At 40.4% G+C, this 21,807-nt stretch overlaps 1 protein-coding gene across 1 annotated transcript in view; it reads right to left on the reverse strand.

The window, feature by feature from the left end:
* Positions 1–21,807, reverse strand: part of LOC139218465 (transcription factor 4-like) — a 196,184-nt gene that overhangs the window by 66,667 nt on the left and 107,710 nt on the right. The window contains exons 7-8 of the mRNA XM_070850028.1: positions 19,778–19,904; positions 18,255–18,304 (exon numbers count right to left, since the gene is read on the reverse strand). Coding sequence (XP_070706129.1) covers positions 18,255–18,304; positions 19,778–19,904 — 177 coding nt within the window. The remainder of the gene's footprint in view (positions 1–18,254; positions 18,305–19,777; positions 19,905–21,807) is intronic.

The raw sequence follows: 21,807 nt of genomic DNA on the forward strand, positions 1-21,807 counted from the left end.
AGTGGACCATCTGTCTGCAGCGCTGGCTGGCTCCCAGCATTGTACCCAACCAGACTGCATGGGAAATGAAGGGAGGGAGGGAGGGAGGAAAGGAGTGCAGGGGAAAAATATAGAACCCAAAAAGAGTGACCCGGTTGAAGAAAAGAAGCAGAGACAGCATTTTTAATTTTGTCTGACGCTTGCTTGGTCGACAAACCTGCAGAGGAGATGAAGAAGAATGAAGAGCCGAGGACAGAGGGTGGAAGAAAGAAAGAGTGCTGAGAGGAGAGGAGAGGAGAGGAGGGGAGAGGAGAGGAGAGGAGAGGAGAGGAGAGGAGAGGAGAGGAGAGGAGAGGAGAGGAGAGGAGGGGAGAGGAGAGGAGAGGAGAGGAGGAACGAAAAAACGTGTGAGGATAAGGAAGAGGGAGGAGAGGTTGAAATGATGGAAAGTGGAGAAGAAAAGATGGGGAAGAGGAGAGGAGAAATGAGAGAGTGAGGGGGAAAAAATGTAGCGATGGAAAAAGGAGTGGAAAAGAGAAGAGAAAGGAAGCGGGGAGAGAAAAAGGTAGGTAGGAGATGAGAAGAGAGCGAGGGAAAGAAGAAAAGAAGGTGAGAAGATGGGGAATAGAAGAAAAAAAAACAGACAAAAAAGGAGAAAAGGAGGGAGCAGAGGAGAAAAGGAGACGAGAGGAGCAAACAAGGAGGGGACAAAAGAAGGGAGGAAAGGAAAGACGAGAAGGAACAGAGGTAGAACAGGAGGGGTGAGGCAAGAGGAGGTGAAAGGGACGGGCAAGAAAAAAGGTGGGAGGTGAAATGAAGGCAGAAGAAGAGAGGAAAGGAGGAGGGAAAGAGGGACACGGGAGATAAGAAGTGAGAAAAAAGAGGGGAGGGGAGAAAGTAGAGGAGTCAAAGAAGTGGGAGGAGAGGAGAGAGATGGGAGGGTATGAGGAAGTGAGGGAGGACAAAAGAAAAGAGGAGAGAAGAGTGTTATTTCTGATTTTAAAAACACATTCAAACTGACCTTTGACCTTAAGGTGGTCCAGCCTATTCCAAGCACACACACCCTTGAGCTTTACATCTATTTAAGGTGGACCGGAGACATAAATGGGACAACAGCCATTGCCTGTCTGTGCTTTACTAAGCCACCAAAGGTCACAGATATAAATTGGTCCTTCCTCTTCTCATCCCTTATTCATCCTCCCTTTCCACTTCCTTCCCGTTCGCCTCCTCCTTCCTTTGTTGAGTCTCCTCATTTTCTCTCCTCCAGTTCTTCATTCCCATCTTGTTCTTCCTCTGACACCTTATTGCCCTCCTTCTCTCCATCTCCTCTCCTCGTCTCACTGCTCAACATCCTCCCCTTTTTCTCTCTGTAATCTCATCCATCTTTACCTCCTCCTCCTCCTCCTCTACACCCCCCTTTCCTCCCTATTTCATGGCCCCCCTCACTTCTCTTCTTCTTTGCTCCCTCCTCCTCCCTCCTTTCCCCAACTTCCGTCCTAACTCGCTATCTTCTTCTCCCATTCCTCCTTCCTCACACTCCTCCTCATCTTCTACTTCCTCTCCCCTCCTGCTCGCTCCTCACCTCACTGTCCCCCTCCTCATACTTAATCTCTCACTTCATCCTTTCCCTCCTCTTCCACTTGTCTTCTCCCATAACTTGTACCACTCCACTCCTCTCATTCTCCCTCTTTCCTCCCCTTCCTCCTCTCTGGTGACGAGATGACAGTTAATCCCTGGTTGAATTATAATCTCACATTTCATCCTGATTTCACGCTGACAGGATTTTCCTTCACATTACGACGCCCAGTTGTCACTCTCTCTCTCACTGCTCTTTTGTCGTTCTCGATGTCTCTCACCCTTTCACTGTATCTCTCTTTTTGTCTCTCCACCAGTTGTCTGACTTCACTCCTGTTTCCTTCTGTTATCTCAGATTCTTTCTTTTCTTTTCTATCTCCTTCTGGGTTGCTGTCTTTCCAACCATTTTTCCTTCTTTCTTTCCATCATATTTCCCTTCCCTCCTAATCTATTTATTCTAATTTCCCTCTCTTCTTCCCTCCCCTTCTCCTTTCTTCTTTCTTTCTATTTTTGCGATAACTACCTTTATTTCTCTCTCTCTCCCTCACAGAGCAGCGCTGGCCTGAAGGCCTTGAAACTCAGCATGACTGCACTTTGTTCTCTTCATACAGCCACTTCCTATCGAGAGCCTTTCAGTCTTTTTATGTTGCAGGTCTGAATTTACAAACAATAAAGTTATCGACAGGACTGAAGAGTCAAGAGCAGGCACACACACACACACACACACACACACACACACACACACACACACACACACACACACACACACACTTTCATTTGAAGCAGAGGCACATGGAAGGCAGATTGTGAGTGAGTATGGGACAGGTGAGATGAACATAATGCTTCCATCCAAATGTTGCAAAAGTTTTAACCAGTTAAACCACTGAATCTCCTGTCAGTATATAAAAAAATCAACTCTTGACAAAGTCCCTTCTTCACAGTCGGTGGAGGTTTTCCTCCACTGCAGATAGATGTCATATTGTATTAAGGTAATAGTTTTTCTTCGAAATAATTGATCATCATTTAGATATTTTCTTCCGTGTGAGGACAAACTACTGATGCAATATGACTTTCATGGTGCAGATTGACCAAAATAACAAATATTAAGTGAAAATAAAGAGGGATCAGGTGTAGCCCAGTTCTGGCTCACTGACATGGCATCATTACATCACCCAAAGCATGATGGAAACCTGATGGCAAAAGCTCTAAACATTATCATGCCAAATACAAATAAGCAAAAGCACTATAAGTATAGATAGATAGATAGATAGATAGATAGATAGATAGATAGATAGATAGATAGATAGATAGATAGATAGATAGATAGATAGATAGATAGATAGATAGACAGACTGAATGCAAGTGAGAGAAGAAAGAAAGAGAGAGTTCTTCATTCTCTCTCCGGTGTAATCAGGATAAAAAAACCTGACATGGCCTCAATTCTGACGGAGAAAATCAGAAGCTAATTTTCTTCTGAAAAACAAACTGAGGGAGACACACACACACACACACACAGAGTACCAAAAGTGTTTGGAGAGGGTGTGTAAGTGTGTCTGTGATGTGTGTTTGAGTGTCTGAAGAAGTGTGTGTGTGTGTGTAGGTGTGCGTGTATGTGTGTGTGTGTCTGGCATCCATCAGAACCACAGCTTGCCGAAAAAACAGTAAGCACAGTGCAGAGAGAGAGAGAGAGAGAGAGAGAGAGAGAGAGAGGCAAACGAACGAGCACTGCTGCACGCTAATTATGTATGCGTGATTTAATCTGCAACTCAATAATATGCAAATATATTCATATGTTAGTTTCTTAATTAAAAATGCAAAGCAGCCCTTATGGTGATTTTTCTGTGATTTTCTTTTCAGCCTAACAAACGGAACATTTTGAGAAATTCAACAAATTGGAGGGAAGCACTGCAATGGGGGGTTAACAAAAAAAAAACTTCCTACTTCAAGTTCAGCTGGGGGGAAGGGTGCAACTTGTTGAGTGAAGACACACTTTGTCATATGACCTTAAAGATATCTTAAATACAATACCGCTTTAATATTTAAAATGTGAGAAGTTAGTTTGAAGGCTTCTCATATCATGCTGGAGTAACCATGATAGAGAAGTTTTTGACTTGTAAACAGCTTTCACGTCAACATCCAGAATTTATGATTACGACCCGCAAACTCATATTTCAGACTGATTTGTCTGCACATAGTGCTTTATCGATGATACGCAGAATTGCAATCAGACTGCAATCACAAACTTGCCTTACAGTCATATTGCCAGGATTGGCTATATTGTCTGGTCAGTCAGTCAGCCCCCAACTTTGGTCCAGACTTAAATACACTACTGGATGGATTGCCATGACATTTAGCACAGACGTTAAATTCATGTTCTTTACATGATGATTTATAACAGCTTTGTGACACCTGAACGCAATCATGAGGTCAAACTTTTCATCATCCAATACTTTGTTTGGGACCAAAAATGTACTAAAAACTAAAAATGTTCCCATCAGTTTCAGCTGTTTTATTTTCTACCTGAGAGACTCTGACCCTGATATTTTTAGCGCAACTTTAAACATGTCACTCCTTATACCTAAACCAAACCCACCAGCCAATCAGAGGCAGAGTAGGGCTGCTCTTTGCGGAATGCGGTGAGCAAAAAAATGAAGTGTATCAGCTATAATTCGGGTTCAGGGGTAATTAGCAAATGTTAGCATGCTAACACCCTAAACTGAGCACACTGGCATGTCAGCATTTTCATCATAATGTCATTGTGAGCGTGTTAGCATGCTGCCATTCACCTCAACCCTCAGCTGCTAGCATGGCGGTAGACTACAGAAACACCTCACTGAGATAAGACTATGATGAATGCTGACTTGGCAGCACGGCTAGCATGTCCTCAAATGATGGAGCAAATTTTCAAGCAGACATTATTTTGATAAATTGAACACATACTCTAAAGTCTAAATGCTAATTTCTCACCTGAAGCTATCTTGATTGCATTAAGATTAAGAATGCATTGCATTGTGGACTTGTAAAAACGAAAAACATTGAGAGGAAGCATGAGTCTGGCTCCCGCATGCTGGGATATTTGTCCTCTGCAGGTCCTAGATAAAATGGAAAAGTCCCCTGAACACTTGGACTGCTCTTGGCCAAATGTTCAAGCGTCCAGTTGAGCAATAAAAGATCAGCTCAGTCAATTCATTTTGAAGGACTGCAGCCTGTTCACTAGTTCAGCAGCACAACCTGGGATCGGTGTCGTAGGCCTGACTTGGTGTTAAGCCTGCCGTCCTCCTACTGAGCCGCTCGATCACTGCGACCTGCTGCTGAAAGCAAGGCCTTTGTGTTCAGGTATACTTTACACAGAGCATGCTCAGAATGAAAGCAATAATTAAAGCTGAAGCTAATCCACACCACCAGCATGCATCACAGACACACGACAGGGTGTGTGTGTTTTATGTGTGTGTGTTATGAGGCTGATATTCAAATGACTTACTTCCTTCCTTTCTTTCTTTCTTTCTTTTTCTGTCTACTCTCACTAGTTCAATTTTCATAATTTATGCTTGCTGACGACCCTTTACTTTACTTTCTTAACGCAAATATCCCATATTTACAGTAATATTTTCAAGATTCAGCCACTGCATGATCAGTTCTGATACATATCCTCTCACATTTTGTTTTTCAGTGATAACAAATAATTTTTTTTTCAATGAGAAACTGGTTTTCACAGCTTGTCATGCTAAAATCATACAGCAATTAGCTGTCAGCAGGCACCACTCTCCAAACACTAATTTGTGTAGCATTCAAGAGAACTCTGACTTTTGAAAATTAATAATTAACTATAAATGACTGTTGTTGTCAGAAACCATGACCACAACGTTGCTGTGCGGTGATAATGTGAATCTGGCTGTTCTCTCTGACGTGTCACATGTTAAAGTGTCTTTGAACATATCACAGAATCATTGTGGAGGAACTTAAAGCACTTCTATCACCACAACTACAGGGTGATTTGTGTGTGTGTGTGTGTGTGTGTGTGTGTGTGTGTGTGTGTGTGTGTGTGTGTGTGTGTGTGTGTGTGTGTGTGTGTGTGTGTGTGTGATAACGTGATATTCATCGTAGCCTTTGGAGCCAATCAGTGTGCCTCTCTCTGCTGCCTGCTACTGCAGCCAAATATTTGGGCTCAGGAATGCACAAGGGAACATTCACATCTGCAGCAGGCATTCGTGTGTGTGTGTGTGTGTGTGTGTGTGTGTGAGTGTGTTTGTGTGTGTGTCAAAGAGAAGAGGCGAGAGAGAGAGAGAGAGAGAGAGAGAGAGGTCTTCGTAGAAGCCAAATGTCCTCACAAGGACAGAAAGGCAGCAAACATCTTCAGGCTGAGGTCATTTCATTGACAAGAATCCTTTGATGCGCTGAGGTAGGTGCGGAAAGTGGAAGTGTTAGAAAATAATTTTCCAAAGTAAAGGTTAGATAGTGGAATCAACAACTGACTGACCAGCTCTGCAAGCGCCAGGGACGTGTCTGTACCAGTTCATTAGTGGGGCCTGTGGGGGCTGGTGGTGGTGGAGGGAGGGGATTTAAGTATAGTTTATTCCAAGTGTTGCATCACTAGCTCTGTCAGAGCAGGCAGAGAGCTCTTGGTGCACCATGATAAGCTAACAGGGAGGTAACTAGCATAGCATTAGTGGGGCTTAAATATGGACTTGAGAACTGAATATCCTCAGAAGTAAACAGCAACACATCACTCCAAAAAATACACAGCTGTGTGCTTCTCTATATATATATATGTAAGCTACATTTGTGTATGTTTATACTGTGTGTATTATGTGTGTGAAAGGTTTAGTTTTGTGTCAAACAAAATTTGTCTTTGGGGAAAAGTGGCATAAACAACATTTGCACACGCATGTACGTACACCCTCATACACAGCAATAGGCACACACACAAACGCATGCCTTGTAATTCAATTAGTCAGTTTCCCATCTGACACAAAATGGCGGCCCAGTGCACCACCGTGGGACATTTTGGGGCCGAGAGCCAAGCAAATAGCTTATACACACACTCACAAACACACACACACACACACACGCAGACACACATCATTGTGTCATTTAACACACTGAGTGCATCACAAACAGTTCAAAATCAATCTGACCTGACTCAAAGGGAAAAAGACAGACAGGCAGATATTTATAGGGCATTTCTTTAGTGTTTTCAAGTGGAATGAGTCATCGAAGCATCCGCACAACATAACTGCACACACAGATGTCTGTCTGTCTGTGTGTGTGTGTGTGTGTGTGTGGCAGTTAAACTATGAGGTCATCCCTGGCAGAAGCTTTTCTTTAGTATAAACACTAAAGCTGCTGCAGGACAATGACACCATTTCTAAACTCAGTCAGTTATTGTTTTATATCAGAACGCCCCAGTGTGTGTTACAACTATTATATGAACACCTACCAAAGAAAAGAGGGCTTGTGTTTAAAACGTCCTCCATATGGTTAACCTATGGTTATCAGTTTCACTAGTCACCTGTTAACATACTTTTATATTATCATTAATAATAATATTGTTAATAATAATAATAATAATAATAATAATAACAATAATGATAATAATAATAATAATAGAGATACAATCCCTGGTCTACTGAAAAATCAGTGGACATTTTCTTTCTTTTTCTATGATCCCCCTTCTCTCTCTCTCTCTCTCTTTCTCTCACCCCTCCCTCCCTGTAGCCTCTTTCTCATTTCATCTTCTGCCAAGGCCTGGTGCAACACTGCTAATTTGAGCAGCATGCTAACACATGCACGCACACGCACACACACGCACACACGCGCACACACACACACACACACACACACACACACACACTCATTTTCAGCACCACTTTGCACACAAGGAGGTGAGGTCAATGTGTGTTTTTATGTTTTTCAGATGCTCCTGTATACAAAACTGCAGTGGGCTTGACAATGAGTGATTTGACTGTATAAATGGCGTTTTGCAGGCTGGAGTCAGATGTCAGATCTTATCAGATCAGTCGACTTTGATTTTAAACATGACAATTTTCATGATTTCTTCTGTTGTTGTTAGATTTATTTTCTGATTATGTTGTTATCATTGTTCCACAGTAATAAAACAAAGTAAGTTTTCACACCGCCTAAAATGTTCATGATGTACACGACAACTCCTTCCTCAATATCCTTTTTACCACTGTGACCATGTGTGTGTGTGTAATTGAGTGTATGAGTGTATGTAGTATGTTATTTATAGGAAACGGAGCGCACACACACACACACACACACACACCCTAAGCACACTAACGTATGTGAACCAGACTGTCCACAAACAGGATATGTTACCATGCTATGTGAACTGGGGGTTCAGAGGTGTCAGCCAGGTAGTAGAAACTATTAACAGACAACAGAGCCCCTGGCAAGCTCTGTGGCTCCTCTGTGGTACCTGGGGCCACCTGAAGGGGGCAGTATGGCTCACCAAACCACTTCCCTGTACCCCCCCCTTGCAACTGCACCATCCTCCACCCCCCATCCTTCCTCCAACCGTGGCCCACCGGGGACCGCTGGCTCTCCTACTGTGCCTTCTGCAAGACCTGGCTTAATTTAATTAACGCTGTCGACTTTAAACAAAACCACATCTGAGCCGAGGAGAGAGAGAGGAAAAGGGAGAGGGAGAGGGAGAGGGAGAGGGAGAGGGAGAGGGAGAGGGAGAGGGAGAGGGAGAAAGAGCAGGAAATAGCCAGAGATGGGAGCAGATCGACCTGGTCAGATCGCTGAGAGGATTTAAGCGGTTCAGGGATTGAAAATATTCCATCTTTTCAGGGTTTGGTTTCAGAAATAAGGCCTCTGACATCCCAGGATTCCTTCTTTAAATGACTAATATCAAAGGAAATCAAGGTTAAAGGCTGATGCTGGTAGGGAGCTGGAGACTGTTCACATTCTGGACCCTGTAGAGTAGAAATAACATACTAAATGATGACCTTCAGGTAAAAATGTGATTTTTGTAGCTTTGATCTTTGCTTTAACAAAACTCATATCTAACATCATGCTTTCTCTGTGTTTTAGAGATGATAAATATGTTTAATTGGGAGGATGAAACGAACAAATGAATATTTCTATCTTAAGAGGTAACTAAAGCAGCATTTGAGCCTGAGATTCTGAATTTGTTAAAGGATAATAAATAATAAACTAATGTTAAAGACGATTATTGATACATTTTAAAACAGAGCAAAACATTAAGACGAGACAATTTTGGAATGAAGTCACATAATCACACCGAAAGCCTCTGGCACAAATGCAAAATTTCACAAACCAGATCCTCTACTAGCACTTTATTTATGAATAACATTTAATAATCTTTTTTATTGATAGGTAAAAGAAAAGTCTGTATTTATATGGCTTTGATATGTTGAATTATTCACAATAAAGGTTTTATTTATCTCATCTTAAATGTTCAAGACTTGGAGAAATAAATAAAAGCACCTCTTAATTTTGGATAATATAATATTGATAATAATGGACACAGTGAAGATATCAGAATTGTAATTTGATAAGAAAAAAATCAGCATGTCTTCTGTCATTTTGTATTGTGAATAATCGGGCTCAGATGGCTTCAGCTCATCTTCAGTCACATCAAGTTCCAGTTTACTTTACATCAATTTATAGACAACAAAATGTAAACTCTGAAACATAAGATGATATTAAAACATTCAAAAGATCCACCAAAAAAAGAATAATGCACGACTAATAAACCTGGATGAGGAGGTTCCACTTTATCAAAGTCGTAAACATTTAGATAGAAATAAAACTCTTTCCTCAATTATTATATTGTTATTATTTCATATGCAATCATCTTCACATGTAAACATTCCCTGGTTCCTTCCTAATCACAAGTCAGCCTAAAATCTGGACCCAGTGTGACTGTGTGTGTGTGTGTGTGTGTGTGTGTGTGTGTGTGTGTGTGTGTGTGTGTGAGAGAGCAGAAAAAAGAAAAAAGCAATAACCAGACTAAACATGAACATTAAACGCACTCATGTTGACACATATATCATTTTATTTCTATTTTGTTTAATAGCTTCATTTTCATGGTTTGATTACTGCCATTTTTGGGGATAATCTTGATACGTATGTGTGTGTTTTGATGTTTATTCATTCAGCATTAGCAAAGCTCAGAGGACGAGCCAGAGACTCTATCAGCCTGAACAACAAATGAACTAAAACAATGATATCTAAAGGAAAAAAAGCTGTTATACTCCCAGCACCAACAAAGAAAAACAACAGCGAGACGGCACTCTGCAACCTGCTAATGTTAGCAACCGATGCCTAATTTCCTTTTGATTACAAAGACATCCCACGCTCTCCTCTCAAGTGACGTTTAATTGTTTCTCAAAGTAAATCATCAACTCAGCAAACTAAATTTGACAAACAACAATAACAAACTTGCAGCGCAGGGAGATGAGGGTGGGGGGGTGAATTAATTAAAAGAAAAAGACCCATCGCCTGCAGTGGATGTGAAACAGAGATGAAAGAAAACAGACAAGACTTTTTGCCTTAAATGAATTGTGTTCATAAGCATATGGGAGCAGCCACACAACAAGGAAGACAAGTTTAAACCCACTAAAATGACACTTAATACCTTTCTAAATTCATCATTAAAAAGAGAGAGCATTCCTTGTGTTCCTTGTGTTAGAGATCTTTAACTACAAAAACACTAACATGATTCAAACATAAAACGTTGAGCACAGTGTGATCGACTATATCCACCTTAACATCCGATAAAGTCATCAGAATAAGCAAATAAGAAGATGAAAAACAGAATCCAGGAACCTGTTAGACACCACCGAAAAAACAAGCTTACAGACAGGAATGAAAATCAGGCTCAGTATTTTTAAAGAATTTCACCATTTATCAAGCTACCAACTACGAATAAACTCAGATGAAGCTTGAAGTGCAACAAACATTGGAAGTGGAACCAGACGTGTTACACAGACAATAAAAGTAGTCAGGAAGTGAATGCGGTGGAAGTGTTTCTGCCCCTTATGGCTGCAATTTAAGTGCTGCTGCTTTAACACACGTGCAGTGTCATTTAATCAATCACAAAACAACGTACATGTGAGTTTGGCAGCAAGAACACAGACAGGTAGGAAGGAGGCTGTTCTAAATCCAGACACTACACCAATCTGCTTTCAGGATTATGAACAACTTTGAAATAGTTGTCATTTTGTTGTCAGGTTTTCAGTTCTATAAGGGGCTGTTTGAGGGTTTGGGGGTGAATGTTAAAATCAGGTTTGGGTTAAAGGATAGATTCAAGGGAATTCTCTAATCAAATCTATCTTAGTACAATACTCACATGCCAAATATACATTGGCACAGTCATGGGTCGGTATAATCAGTCCTCCTATCCATGCTGGTTGTTAAGCAATGCCTTACTAGCGTGATTTCACTGTAGGAAATGTGGGACAGTTGGCTAAAGCTTCTATAAACCTTCATCAGTCTCACTTAGACATATCAAGTGGGTTCTTCTTGGTGGCCACGAGTAGATTTATTGTCTGTCTTTGGTCCCAGCAATGCAACGCAAAGGAAGTGTCCGTCAGCCGCAGATCACCACGGAAACACTGTCCCGGGAGGCACAGTGAGGAAAACCCTCCACACTTTGGAAGATATCGATTTCATCTCTGACTGCTGAAACCTTAGATTAACCTCAGCTCAACTTTGGAATGTACTTTTGCACAGAATGACCACTGTGGATTAATGTCCATCATGTCAATCGTTCTCATTTACACGGTGGCAAAATTGTCACCCCTTTGGCGTCTGATGCCACAACTGTTCTGTCAAACACTGACGCTTCTAATATTACCGGAGGTATTTAGACGTTCATTGTCATGGTGAAAATATAAAACACGTTGTTACTGTTCTGAAACTGTGAAGTTAGGTAGTAGGTTTAGGCACTGAAACTGCTTGGTTAGGAAAAGATGGGGGTTTGGGTTCAAATAAGAACGATACTCAACTTTAAGCTGCTTAAGATTCACGAAGAACGTTTGTACATGAGCCGCAGTCTCCTTGGTCAAAGTCTGGCCCAACCACCCCTGCACCTCCATATGTGGACTTTTATTGCTGTTATACATTACTTTGCCCTTCATACAGATTCAGAAAGGGCGTCTCATAACAGCCTCTCTTAGTGTACAGATGGCAGGTGTGTATTATATTAAGATATACTTGAAAAAGTCCCAACCCATTCTTTAAGGTTACGACTGGGGGCTTGAAGTATGTCAGTGAGGGTCCCCATATGTTTCAATGTACAAACATATGTGTGTGTGTGTGTGTGTGTGTGTGTGTGTGTGTGTGTGTGTGCACGCTGTTTACCCATACTCAGTTCTCACAAAGGGTGCTTTTGTTTTTGGCCTCTGTGTGTTTCCATAGAACCACACACACTCACACTCACACACACTTACATTACAAGCATTCCTCTATGAAGCTATGTTTGTACTCGGAGCAGGATGGGAAGAGGGAGAGGGAGAGGGAGAGGGAGAGAGAGAGAGAGAGAGAGAGAAAGAGAGAGAGACAGTGTGCCTGTATTATTTCAAGTCCTCAGTTACATTTAATACAGAGACATGAGAATTCCTATAGTGTCTGATCGTCTGTAAATCCATCCTTATCCTTAAGGGTCACATGGGGGGCTGCAGCCAATCCCAGCTGACATTGGGTGAGAGGCGGGGTCACCCTGGACTCGTCGCCAGTCAATCACACATAGAGACAGACAACCACTCACACCATCTAGCAATATAGAGTCACTAATTAACTTAACCTGCATGTCTGTGGACTGTGGGAGGAAGCTGAAGTACCCGGAGAGAACCCACCCAAGCAAGAGGAGAACATGCAAGCTCCACACAGAAACACCCCAGGCTCAAACAGCATTGCTATTATGTCAACACACACATTAAAAGTGCTTCAGTCAAAATACCAAAATGGAAAAATCTGAACATAAACGTCTTATGAAGCTGCATATCATTGGCATGTACACAAGGAGAACATGTTCAGACATTAGATAGGGTATTATTGGTATATTATAGGGTATTTTACATTTATCTATTCTATATACTACATGTTTATCTATTCTTATAATCTAAATATACTGAAACTTTATAGAGAGCAGCATCGGCTAAATGATCAGTTACATTTCCCATTAACAGACTAGATTTACAATAGCTAAAATAATACTACTCTTAATAAATAAAAAGAAAGAGCTGAAAGTTCAAATAAGTGAGAAATATTATGTTGTGAAGGTATTAAATTTAATCTGTCCAAAATCAGAAATCCTGAATTAGTGGCAGTGTTAAGTCGTATCCAGATAAATAAATATCAGCAATTCAGAGCAACATTAGAAATATTTCCTTTAAATTGGATTTTTAGAAGCTTCACTGGTATTTATGCATGTAGATTATATAGGCACCAGAAATATTAAGAGTAAAGAATTGAATTTCCTGTACAATGAGATAAAAAAGACGTCAGACAGCTCTGTCGGCTGCTGAGTGCAGGAATGAAAATCAGCGTCGCTGCTGGCAGCAGGTTTGGAGGCCGGACCTTCAGAAAAAAAAAAAAAAGGTAGGGGGGGGGGCTTAAAAACAAATGCAAAACAAAACTAGCAGGAAAATCTTCATGGGACTAAAATGCAGCTGACAGGGTTACAGGTTTGATCTGTAACCCTGTGTGAGTTTCAGATCTGAGTGCACAGATCAACATCCACTTCTGGATCCATGCAGTGTCTTTCTATTCATCACCAAACACACACACACACACACACACACCATGCATTACTTCAGGTTATTCAGGTATTTTTGATGAAGCAAGTCAGAGCAGTACGATGGTAATAGTAGTCATGTGAGTGGTACCAGACATGTTTTTTTTTTGAAAATAAAAAAATGAAAATAGTTTTGGGTAATTTTAACCAGTTTTTTTTGCCCTAATGTCCACAGGATTTCAATATATGATGAATACATATGATGTGTATATGAATTGACGGGAGAAAGACGGGATAGAAGAACCACGTTCAAGAGTCATTCAGCTCAAAAATATATAATATACAACAAAATACATCTTTTGAATCCGTTTTTTGTTTTCCATTTGGGATGGATACGATTTTAATTTTTGCCACAAGATTTTCAATTGTGAATAATGCCTAATATATACATTGTATAATGATGTTAGCTATTCTTTTTTGAACCATTGAAATTCATATTCCATGAGCTGCTCGTTGTTCCTGTTTGCACTGTAACCACGGATGTACAGACAACAATCACTGGATACAGAGGAAACACGAGGAGCAGATAACATTGTTTTTCTTGTTTTTGTTGTCAGTCTTTCAACAAAATGTCTACTTCTTCTTTGTGTTCCTAAAGTGCTGAAAAGTTTTGGTCCAAAGTAAAGTTTAGAGCTGAAAACATTGAAACTACAACCAAAAGACAAGTGATTATGAAAATTAACACCTGTCAGAAATCTCACTTTTTTTTTTTTTTTTTTAGAATGAAAGCAATAAACGAGGCCTCAGTGCTGAAACTCACTTATGACACATCAGAGCCCGGACGGCTGCTATTCAAGGACATGTAAAACAGAAATGTAATGACAACAAATGAAATACATCCTATCTGTGGTTAAGATTAGGGAAAGATCATCATTTCAGTAATTGCGGTGGAAAACAAATAAAAACAAATGAAATATGTAGCCAGTGAGCATTTTTCTGATATGTTAAGTATCAATATTTTCCTGCCTTGCTGGGTAAAACATAATTCAGTCAGTTTCCCTCAAAAATGTATTTGCAAATCAGTTGTATAGAAACGTAATTTAGAGGAGACAGGGCTGAGTACAAAGCTCTCGGTGCAGCTTCTGCTCTCTCACAACAGATACTCATACCAACAAGCAGACAGAAAGTGACTCTGAATTTATTTTCCTGCAGTCAAACCAGCTCTCCATTTCACAGGCAGCAGGTCCTCTCCTTGTTCCTTTTCTCTTGATGTGAGCGGGAGGAAGCAGGCGGGATTACTCACATCACAGAGGTGGAAACAGAGAGGGTTAGAGCAGAGAGAGGAGATGGCTCAGAGCGCCGCAGACATGAAGGCAGCGCAAGTACACAGATCCAAAACATGGATCACATGACTGTCGGCACAAGACTTTTACAGCTGCACTGGTTAGTCAGTCAGACAGAACTGTGACGTTTGGCGTACAGCACAGAAGTCATAGTGAGGCCATCGGGGGTTGACTAGACATATAAAGCTCAGGAGACACATCCTGCATCCTACCTGTGGTTACACTCTGGCTACTACAGCACTGGGTTAGTATGGTGCATCGCCACAAACAGCCAATAAACAGACTGTACAGATAGCAAGCTAGCAATGTATACTCTGACTCTGTGTATGGGAGTGTGTGTGTTCACATCTGACTAATCTCAGGAGTCACCACAAACAGAAGTTCTCTCCATTATTTAATTCCAGCCTCTATTTTATGTACATTCATAAAGCTACAACATTTTAAACTTGGCCGGCACATATTTACACTTTGGGTTCATTTTTGTCTAATTACAGTCGGGCCTTTCCTTTGACTTTGTATGTACATGATATCATCATCTCCCATTCTGTATGAACACATCTTAAAACTGTATAAAGGTGCAGTCTGAGGATATGTGAAAAACAACAAATCTGGCAAAGATTGTCTGTAAGTGATATATTAATATTTAACACTACAAAAAGCACTTGCGATGATTCTTCCTCATGGAAAAAATCAGGTTGATAATCAAGAAGGGTTTGGGCACACAAAACCTTTTTTGTCTCATTTAGCCAGAAACCTTTTGTTTCATTGCCAACAAAACCAGGAAATTACAGACAGCAACTTTATTCCTCCAAAACATGTTTGTCATTTTTGGTGACAGGGCAAAGTTGAAAACGACTGAATGGCCGAAATGTTTTATGACTGTAAGGCTCTTTACTTCCTCCATAGCAAAACAACGGCTCCAACAGACACAAAGTGCTGTTAATCGCACTGTGGCATCAAGCAGAAACAAGTATTTCTTTATCTCATGTTCAAAAGAAAATCTGAATCCGTATAATGGAGAGAAAAAATACCAAAATATTACAATACTAATGCTAAATTCATATTAAAATAAAGCAACAGTCTCTGTTGTTTGTCTCTCTCCCTCACAGGAAACGTCTCATCCTTCCACTTCACACAAAGAAAAGATGAAAAAACAACATCAACCTGTCAAACAAACAATACTTCCTCCTTCCTCTCCACTCCTGGTCTCCCCCCCACCCACCCCCCACAGGCTGATGCAGACACACAGAGACAGAGGAAAGAGAGGAGGAAGCGGGGACAAAGCGGGCCGAGGCCACAGAAAGGCGGACTCCTGCCGAGCCAAAGAGGCGGCTGACACGGTGTACATTCAGCCATCGTTAACTGGCGATTAATGAGGTCATCAACAGAAAAAAAAAACTCTCCACATGTAAAATACCACAAAGTCAATATAAGAAGTAAATCTAATGAGCTCTGAGGTTGCTGCTACAGATTATTTTCACAATCAATGTCATTATAGGGACGAATCCACATCGTCCACCTGCTCATCAACAGTTGCAAAACCCAAATATAGATTCAATTTACAAAAAAGAAAAACAACAAATCATCACTTATTAAAAGCTGGAAGATCTGTGACCCCTTAAATGATTAAGAAATATTCATCAAGTAATCAATTGATCAACTTCTTTTAGCAAAACAACGCAAAATCAAAAGGTCCACACTAAACAGTCTGAAAACGTGCTGCGACACAACAACATCAAGAGCTGATGAAGACTTCAGTAAACTCTAAAGTGGTATGAAATTATAAGAAACTCCACTATAACCTGCGAGGAGCAGCAGATGAGTTGAAAACTGAAATATGTGAAACATCAGCAAACGCCCCGCTGCGTCGTCTCCTTCTGATTCTAACTCGAGCCGAGCTCCAGGCCCCAGAACGACAGCTGAGGGCAAATCAAACACTGAAAACTGATCAGATAGTGATATTTTCTGAAAATATATTTTCTGTTCTGACTTCCGCTCACAGACAGAACATACGGTATGTAAATACTTGACTTATGGATGAAAAATGGCCATCGCAAGCTCTTAAAGCCGAGCGTGGCGTCCTCAAGTGCCTTTTGTCACTTTTATTTAACCACCACCCAAAGATGTTCAGTTTACTGTGATATAAATTATCATATCTATTTGGTGTGGTGTAGTATATCAAAAAATGTAGGCGACTCAGGATTGATTTTCTGTTGATCGACCAAACCCTTTCAACAGTAGTTTTGTTATTTGGTAGATGGATGTTCCAGAATCTCCCTCCTTGAAATGACTAAACTGTAGCTTTGGTATAATCCCCAAGTCCTCCAACGAGCAGCTGAACACATCCACTGGCCAGCCCATATTGCCAAAAATCCTTGATAAATCAATCAACTGATTCATAAATAATTGGGTAAATCAGCACAGAGATTGAATTGTGGCCATCGCTGTATTTCTTGAAAATGTACAACCAATATACAAACGGAACGATCATAAATAGTTTATAACACTGAAATGTATGTGCAAGCAGATACAAGTGTTCTTCAATGCATTTGTTTCTAACTACACAATGTTAAGCTGTCGTTTAAACAGATAACGAATGACAATATCGTGAAACATTTATAATAATAAAGGAGAAATTATAATTGCTGGTGAATATTGTGCACTAATAAACACTCCCACGTGTCATTGTTGCTGCTTACAGCTACATTATAGTTTGTTATAAACTAAAAGTAAATGTTTTTTTGCATGCTGCTTATAAATGCTTAATAAGGGGAGACTAACTTATAAAAGCACATTTTTGATTTGTTTTTAACTTATTAGAGTGAAGAGTATTCTTTGTTCTTCAAGTGTTGGATTATTTATTCTGGAATGAAACTCTTTTAGCTGATTCCTAAAAACAGGGACTGACAACACAAAGCAGCTGTTTGTGTCCAGCTCGGCTCCGACAGCAGCACCGTCTTCATCTCGGCAAACTCGCAGAACCTGCCAATGTGTGCAGCTTTTCTTCTTCTATAACTTTCTGTTTTTCAGGGAATTCTGTCTTTTCAAACCTCTTGTAAAAAAACGACCTGTGATCAGCAGCTGAGCTGGTTGGAGCTTCAGTCCGACCCAGTCCGTCACAGTCACTGATATTAATCAATCAATTAATCAATAACAGGGAGACTAAGCGCTTTAAACCAAGACCATTATGATATTATTCTATGTTTATATTCATATTTTCTTTTTCCTTTTAATCATTTTTATTAGCTTTGTTTTGTCAATTACATTTACAAAAGGAGATATGGCATTCATACGTCTACATTTCTTTAGATTTAGAATAACGAAATTCTTCCAGCTTATTCCCCAAAAACAGGAACCGACAGCACAAAGCCGGCAGCTGTTTGTGTCCAGCTCGGCACCGACAACAGCATCCTCATCATCCTCATCATCATCATCATCTCGACAAATTCACAAAACCTGGCAGCATGTGCAGCTTCTCTACAACTTCCTGCTTTTTCTGCCACAAAACCAGCTCAGCGATTCCAAACATGCAGGAGCATCAGCAGCCTTTTCTTCGGCGACACATACTTGAAGCAGCGACAATGCATCTGAAATAATAAAAAAAGAAAAGGCATGTTATCACTTACTGAGGATGGCAAGCCGGGAGGGACCTTCCGCACTTTTTTTGTCTGAACATCTGAAAGAGAAAAAAAGCAACAAAACAATACATGAGGGTTTAACAGGCCAAGAGGCTTTTATTTCTGTTAAAAAGGAGGCTCTGGTCGGATTTGTTTGAATTTAATGGATCACCCGAAGAGGAAAGAGCGGGGCCACTTTTCCCACCGCCGTCGATATATTTACAAAGAAAGCTTTCACTGCAAACAAGCGCAACAATCAAAATCAAAAGACAGAATACAAAACGGACAGGGTCGGTTTTTTTCTTTCTGGTTTGATAAAAAGAAGGAGGGCAGCTTTTGACATGTCTATATTATTTTTCAGGGTTTCTCTCAAGGAGAGCGAGGGAGCGGTCTATCAATTGAGAAGGTGAAACTTTGATGGAAAAATGAAAGAGCGCTTTTTTTTAGGGGGGGGGGGGCAGAATCGTTGTGTGTGTATTCATGTCCTCTCAAGGCTAACGCTACCAAGGCTACATCGCGGCCATTGTTGTCCTGCTTTCTAAAAGACTTCCCCGTATTTTTTTACAGGCCTCCTCCGAAACACACATACATGTGCTCACACACACACACACACACACACACACATGCTTGCCTTCTAAAAGGCCTTCTAAAAAAACACACACAGCGGCTGTGAAGCGGTCCAGGTTAAAATGTGACTGTAAGTTTCTGTTGATAAAGACGTTAATGAAGGCAGGTTATATTGACATGTTGTTCTTTTTGAAACATTTCTTCAGTCTAATAATGAGAATATTGAGGTTCATCTTGAAACTAATCACTCGGTTCTTGGAGGAAATGAAGGATTCAGGCGTAAAAACCTAAAAAAGAAATATGATAGAATTTCACAGGTGCTGTTCTTGTAGCTCATAACCTAAATGTAAGATGTTAAGTATGAAGCATCTAGATTTTTCTTATTTGTTAATATGAAAAATAAACATATGTTTAGACTTTGACGCCACACACACTTGGGGCCCGGTGTGAGGGTTGCTTGATATGCTGATGGGGTTAACAGAGTTTTCTAAAACTGAAGTCTTTACACTATTGTCAGATGTCAGTTTATTCTACAGCCCTGCAATGAATCCTACTTAGGCTGTATTGAGTGGTGCTAATGAACTGTATTTTGTTCCTAATATTTTGTCCACCCCTCAGTAAAACTCTCTAAAACTGTTTCAACAAAAACTGAACATTAGAACGTTCATATGTATAATTTATTGTAGTTTTAAAATGCATAATTAATTATTTCTCCCTCCATGCTCTTAAAAAAAAAATGTCAAACTCAAATTCACATTGATGATGTCATGAGAATTTTGGAAACTAATATGAGGTCACAGGCCACAATGTGTTCAGGAAGCTGGACTCAGTGCTTCCTGTCATTGTTAGACATTTTGTAATAGAAAAAACAGCTTAATGACAGAACTGATAATGTGGTCGTCACGGTTTCTCTCGGCCTGAGTTAATAATGTATGTGTAATTTGAGTGTGTAAGCAGTGTCTCACCCATGGTGTCCATAGGCAGTGTTCTCCTCCGCGGGTTGGAGCCGTAATGCTGGTAATACTGACCGGCCGGCTTGGTGGGCGATGCCGTGCCGGGACTCCCCAAACCCAACTCACCACCCAGTATCGACTGGTTGAGAGGCACCAAGACAGGCAGAAACACAGAGAGAGAGAGAGAGAGAGAGATTTGTTAATCATGTGATCTTATGACTCAAACACCAAGAAGGATGCACCATTCTTGACAAGGGAATATTTCTGAAGATATGAAAACTGTAGCACAAAGATGAGCCAGCCATAAATATCAGGGAACGTAAAAATTGAAATCGACTTGGATTTCAGATGACTTTAAAACTACCACGATAAACTGACCCACATGTATTATGAGGAGGTGATCAACCAGAACACCGTTTACAGAGCCAACTGAATCTGATATGACTCCAAGAAGTGTTTGAAGTGTGTGTCCGTAATTAAAAAAAAAAAAGCAGGCCAGAAATGAGGAGTAAAACAAGACACAAATGTATTTCTAAAACAGGCTTGGTCATTTCTAAAAATTACTGGGCACTGCAGATTTTAGTAAACATGATTCAAACAGAAGGATACACTGCATTTGCTGGGGATTATTTTCAGAAGCGGGTTAATACACATTTGGTTCTATTGTGAGTTCATGGTATGGAATATAATATCATTTTACAACTTTTTGACTTAAAACAGTCAAAAAGCTGAAGATAATGAGAACCAAGATGATTTAATAATTCTTATGTTGATGATCAGGACAATTGATGACCATCGTTATCAGAACGTTGTAACAGAATAATTAGAAATGATCCAAAATGTTCAAGGAAGCTGACATGAAACCTGAATGGAAAGTGAGACGTTGCGAACACTTTGGATTATTCAATTTTGAGAATAATGTCAGGTTCACGTTATATCAGTCTTTTAAATACTGTTTATCTCAATATCACATTTAATACTGATTTTTCTTAAAAGCTCCTATATGTCTGATTTGGCATTAATTATCATAGAAGTGCCTGAAAAAGCAAACAAATATGTCATTCAAGGTGGGTAAACCCATATGTAATGGACACAGTGTTATATTGTCAGTACACGATATTTTTAGCCTTTACATGCCTCAAGTCTGCAATCCTGCAACTGTTGTGGGTCAAAACATGAACACTTGCACCAACAATTATTTCTATATTTGTAGTCAAAAGCAAGTCACTGCCTAATAAAACTGAATATGGACAGATGAATAGTACAAAAGTGATGGTTTAGCCAGTTTTCATTCTTAAAATTGTCAAAACCGTCACATTATATCCTTACATACAGTCCAACACTGACGCTAAAAGTATAACATCAGAAAGAGGTATTTATAAAGCAATAACTACCCTTTGGATTTGAAGCTGTCAACTTCCGGGAACAAAGCCTACCTCAGACACCTCAAACCAAGCTGATAATGATAAATGAAACCATGGTTGTGATGGTATTTACCTCCATGAGAGCGACCTCATGCTGCTCAGCGTGGAGACGTTCATCTCACAGCTCCACAACTCAGAGTCTAACTTCTCCTCTCTGCTGCTTTTTCCCTCCTTTAACTGTGACTCTGTTTATGGCTCAAACTTAGCAAACCGCTCACACATTGTCCCGCTAATTAAGTTCAACGATTCGGCAGCAACAAGTGGCGTCTGGGCTCATTTGGAGAGAAGAAAACGTGAGAATAAAAGACGGCGAGATGGATGGAAGAGAGGGTCATTTTTTTCAAAGTAGCACAAAAAGTTAGAGAGGGGGGAAGAGGTGAAAAAGAGCCTGTCAACCCCCCCCCCCTTCCTTTAAATAGACTCAAACCACTACTCCGTTAAAGGGGAGACTTTTTTCCCAGATTTCTCGTTAAGTAATTAGTGTGCAGTGTATTTAAAGCAGAGGATGGAGGAGTGTGTTTGGAGGGGGGATGGATGTTTTTCGGTGCTAATCTGAATTCTGATCAGCGCGTCCATCGTCTCTGTGACTGAAAACAAGAGTTAGCTTGGCACTGCCGG

Source organism: Pempheris klunzingeri, chromosome 19, assembly GCF_042242105.1.
Source record: "Pempheris klunzingeri isolate RE-2024b chromosome 19, fPemKlu1.hap1, whole genome shotgun sequence".
Lineage (NCBI taxonomy): Eukaryota > Metazoa > Chordata > Actinopteri > Acropomatiformes > Pempheridae > Pempheris > Pempheris klunzingeri.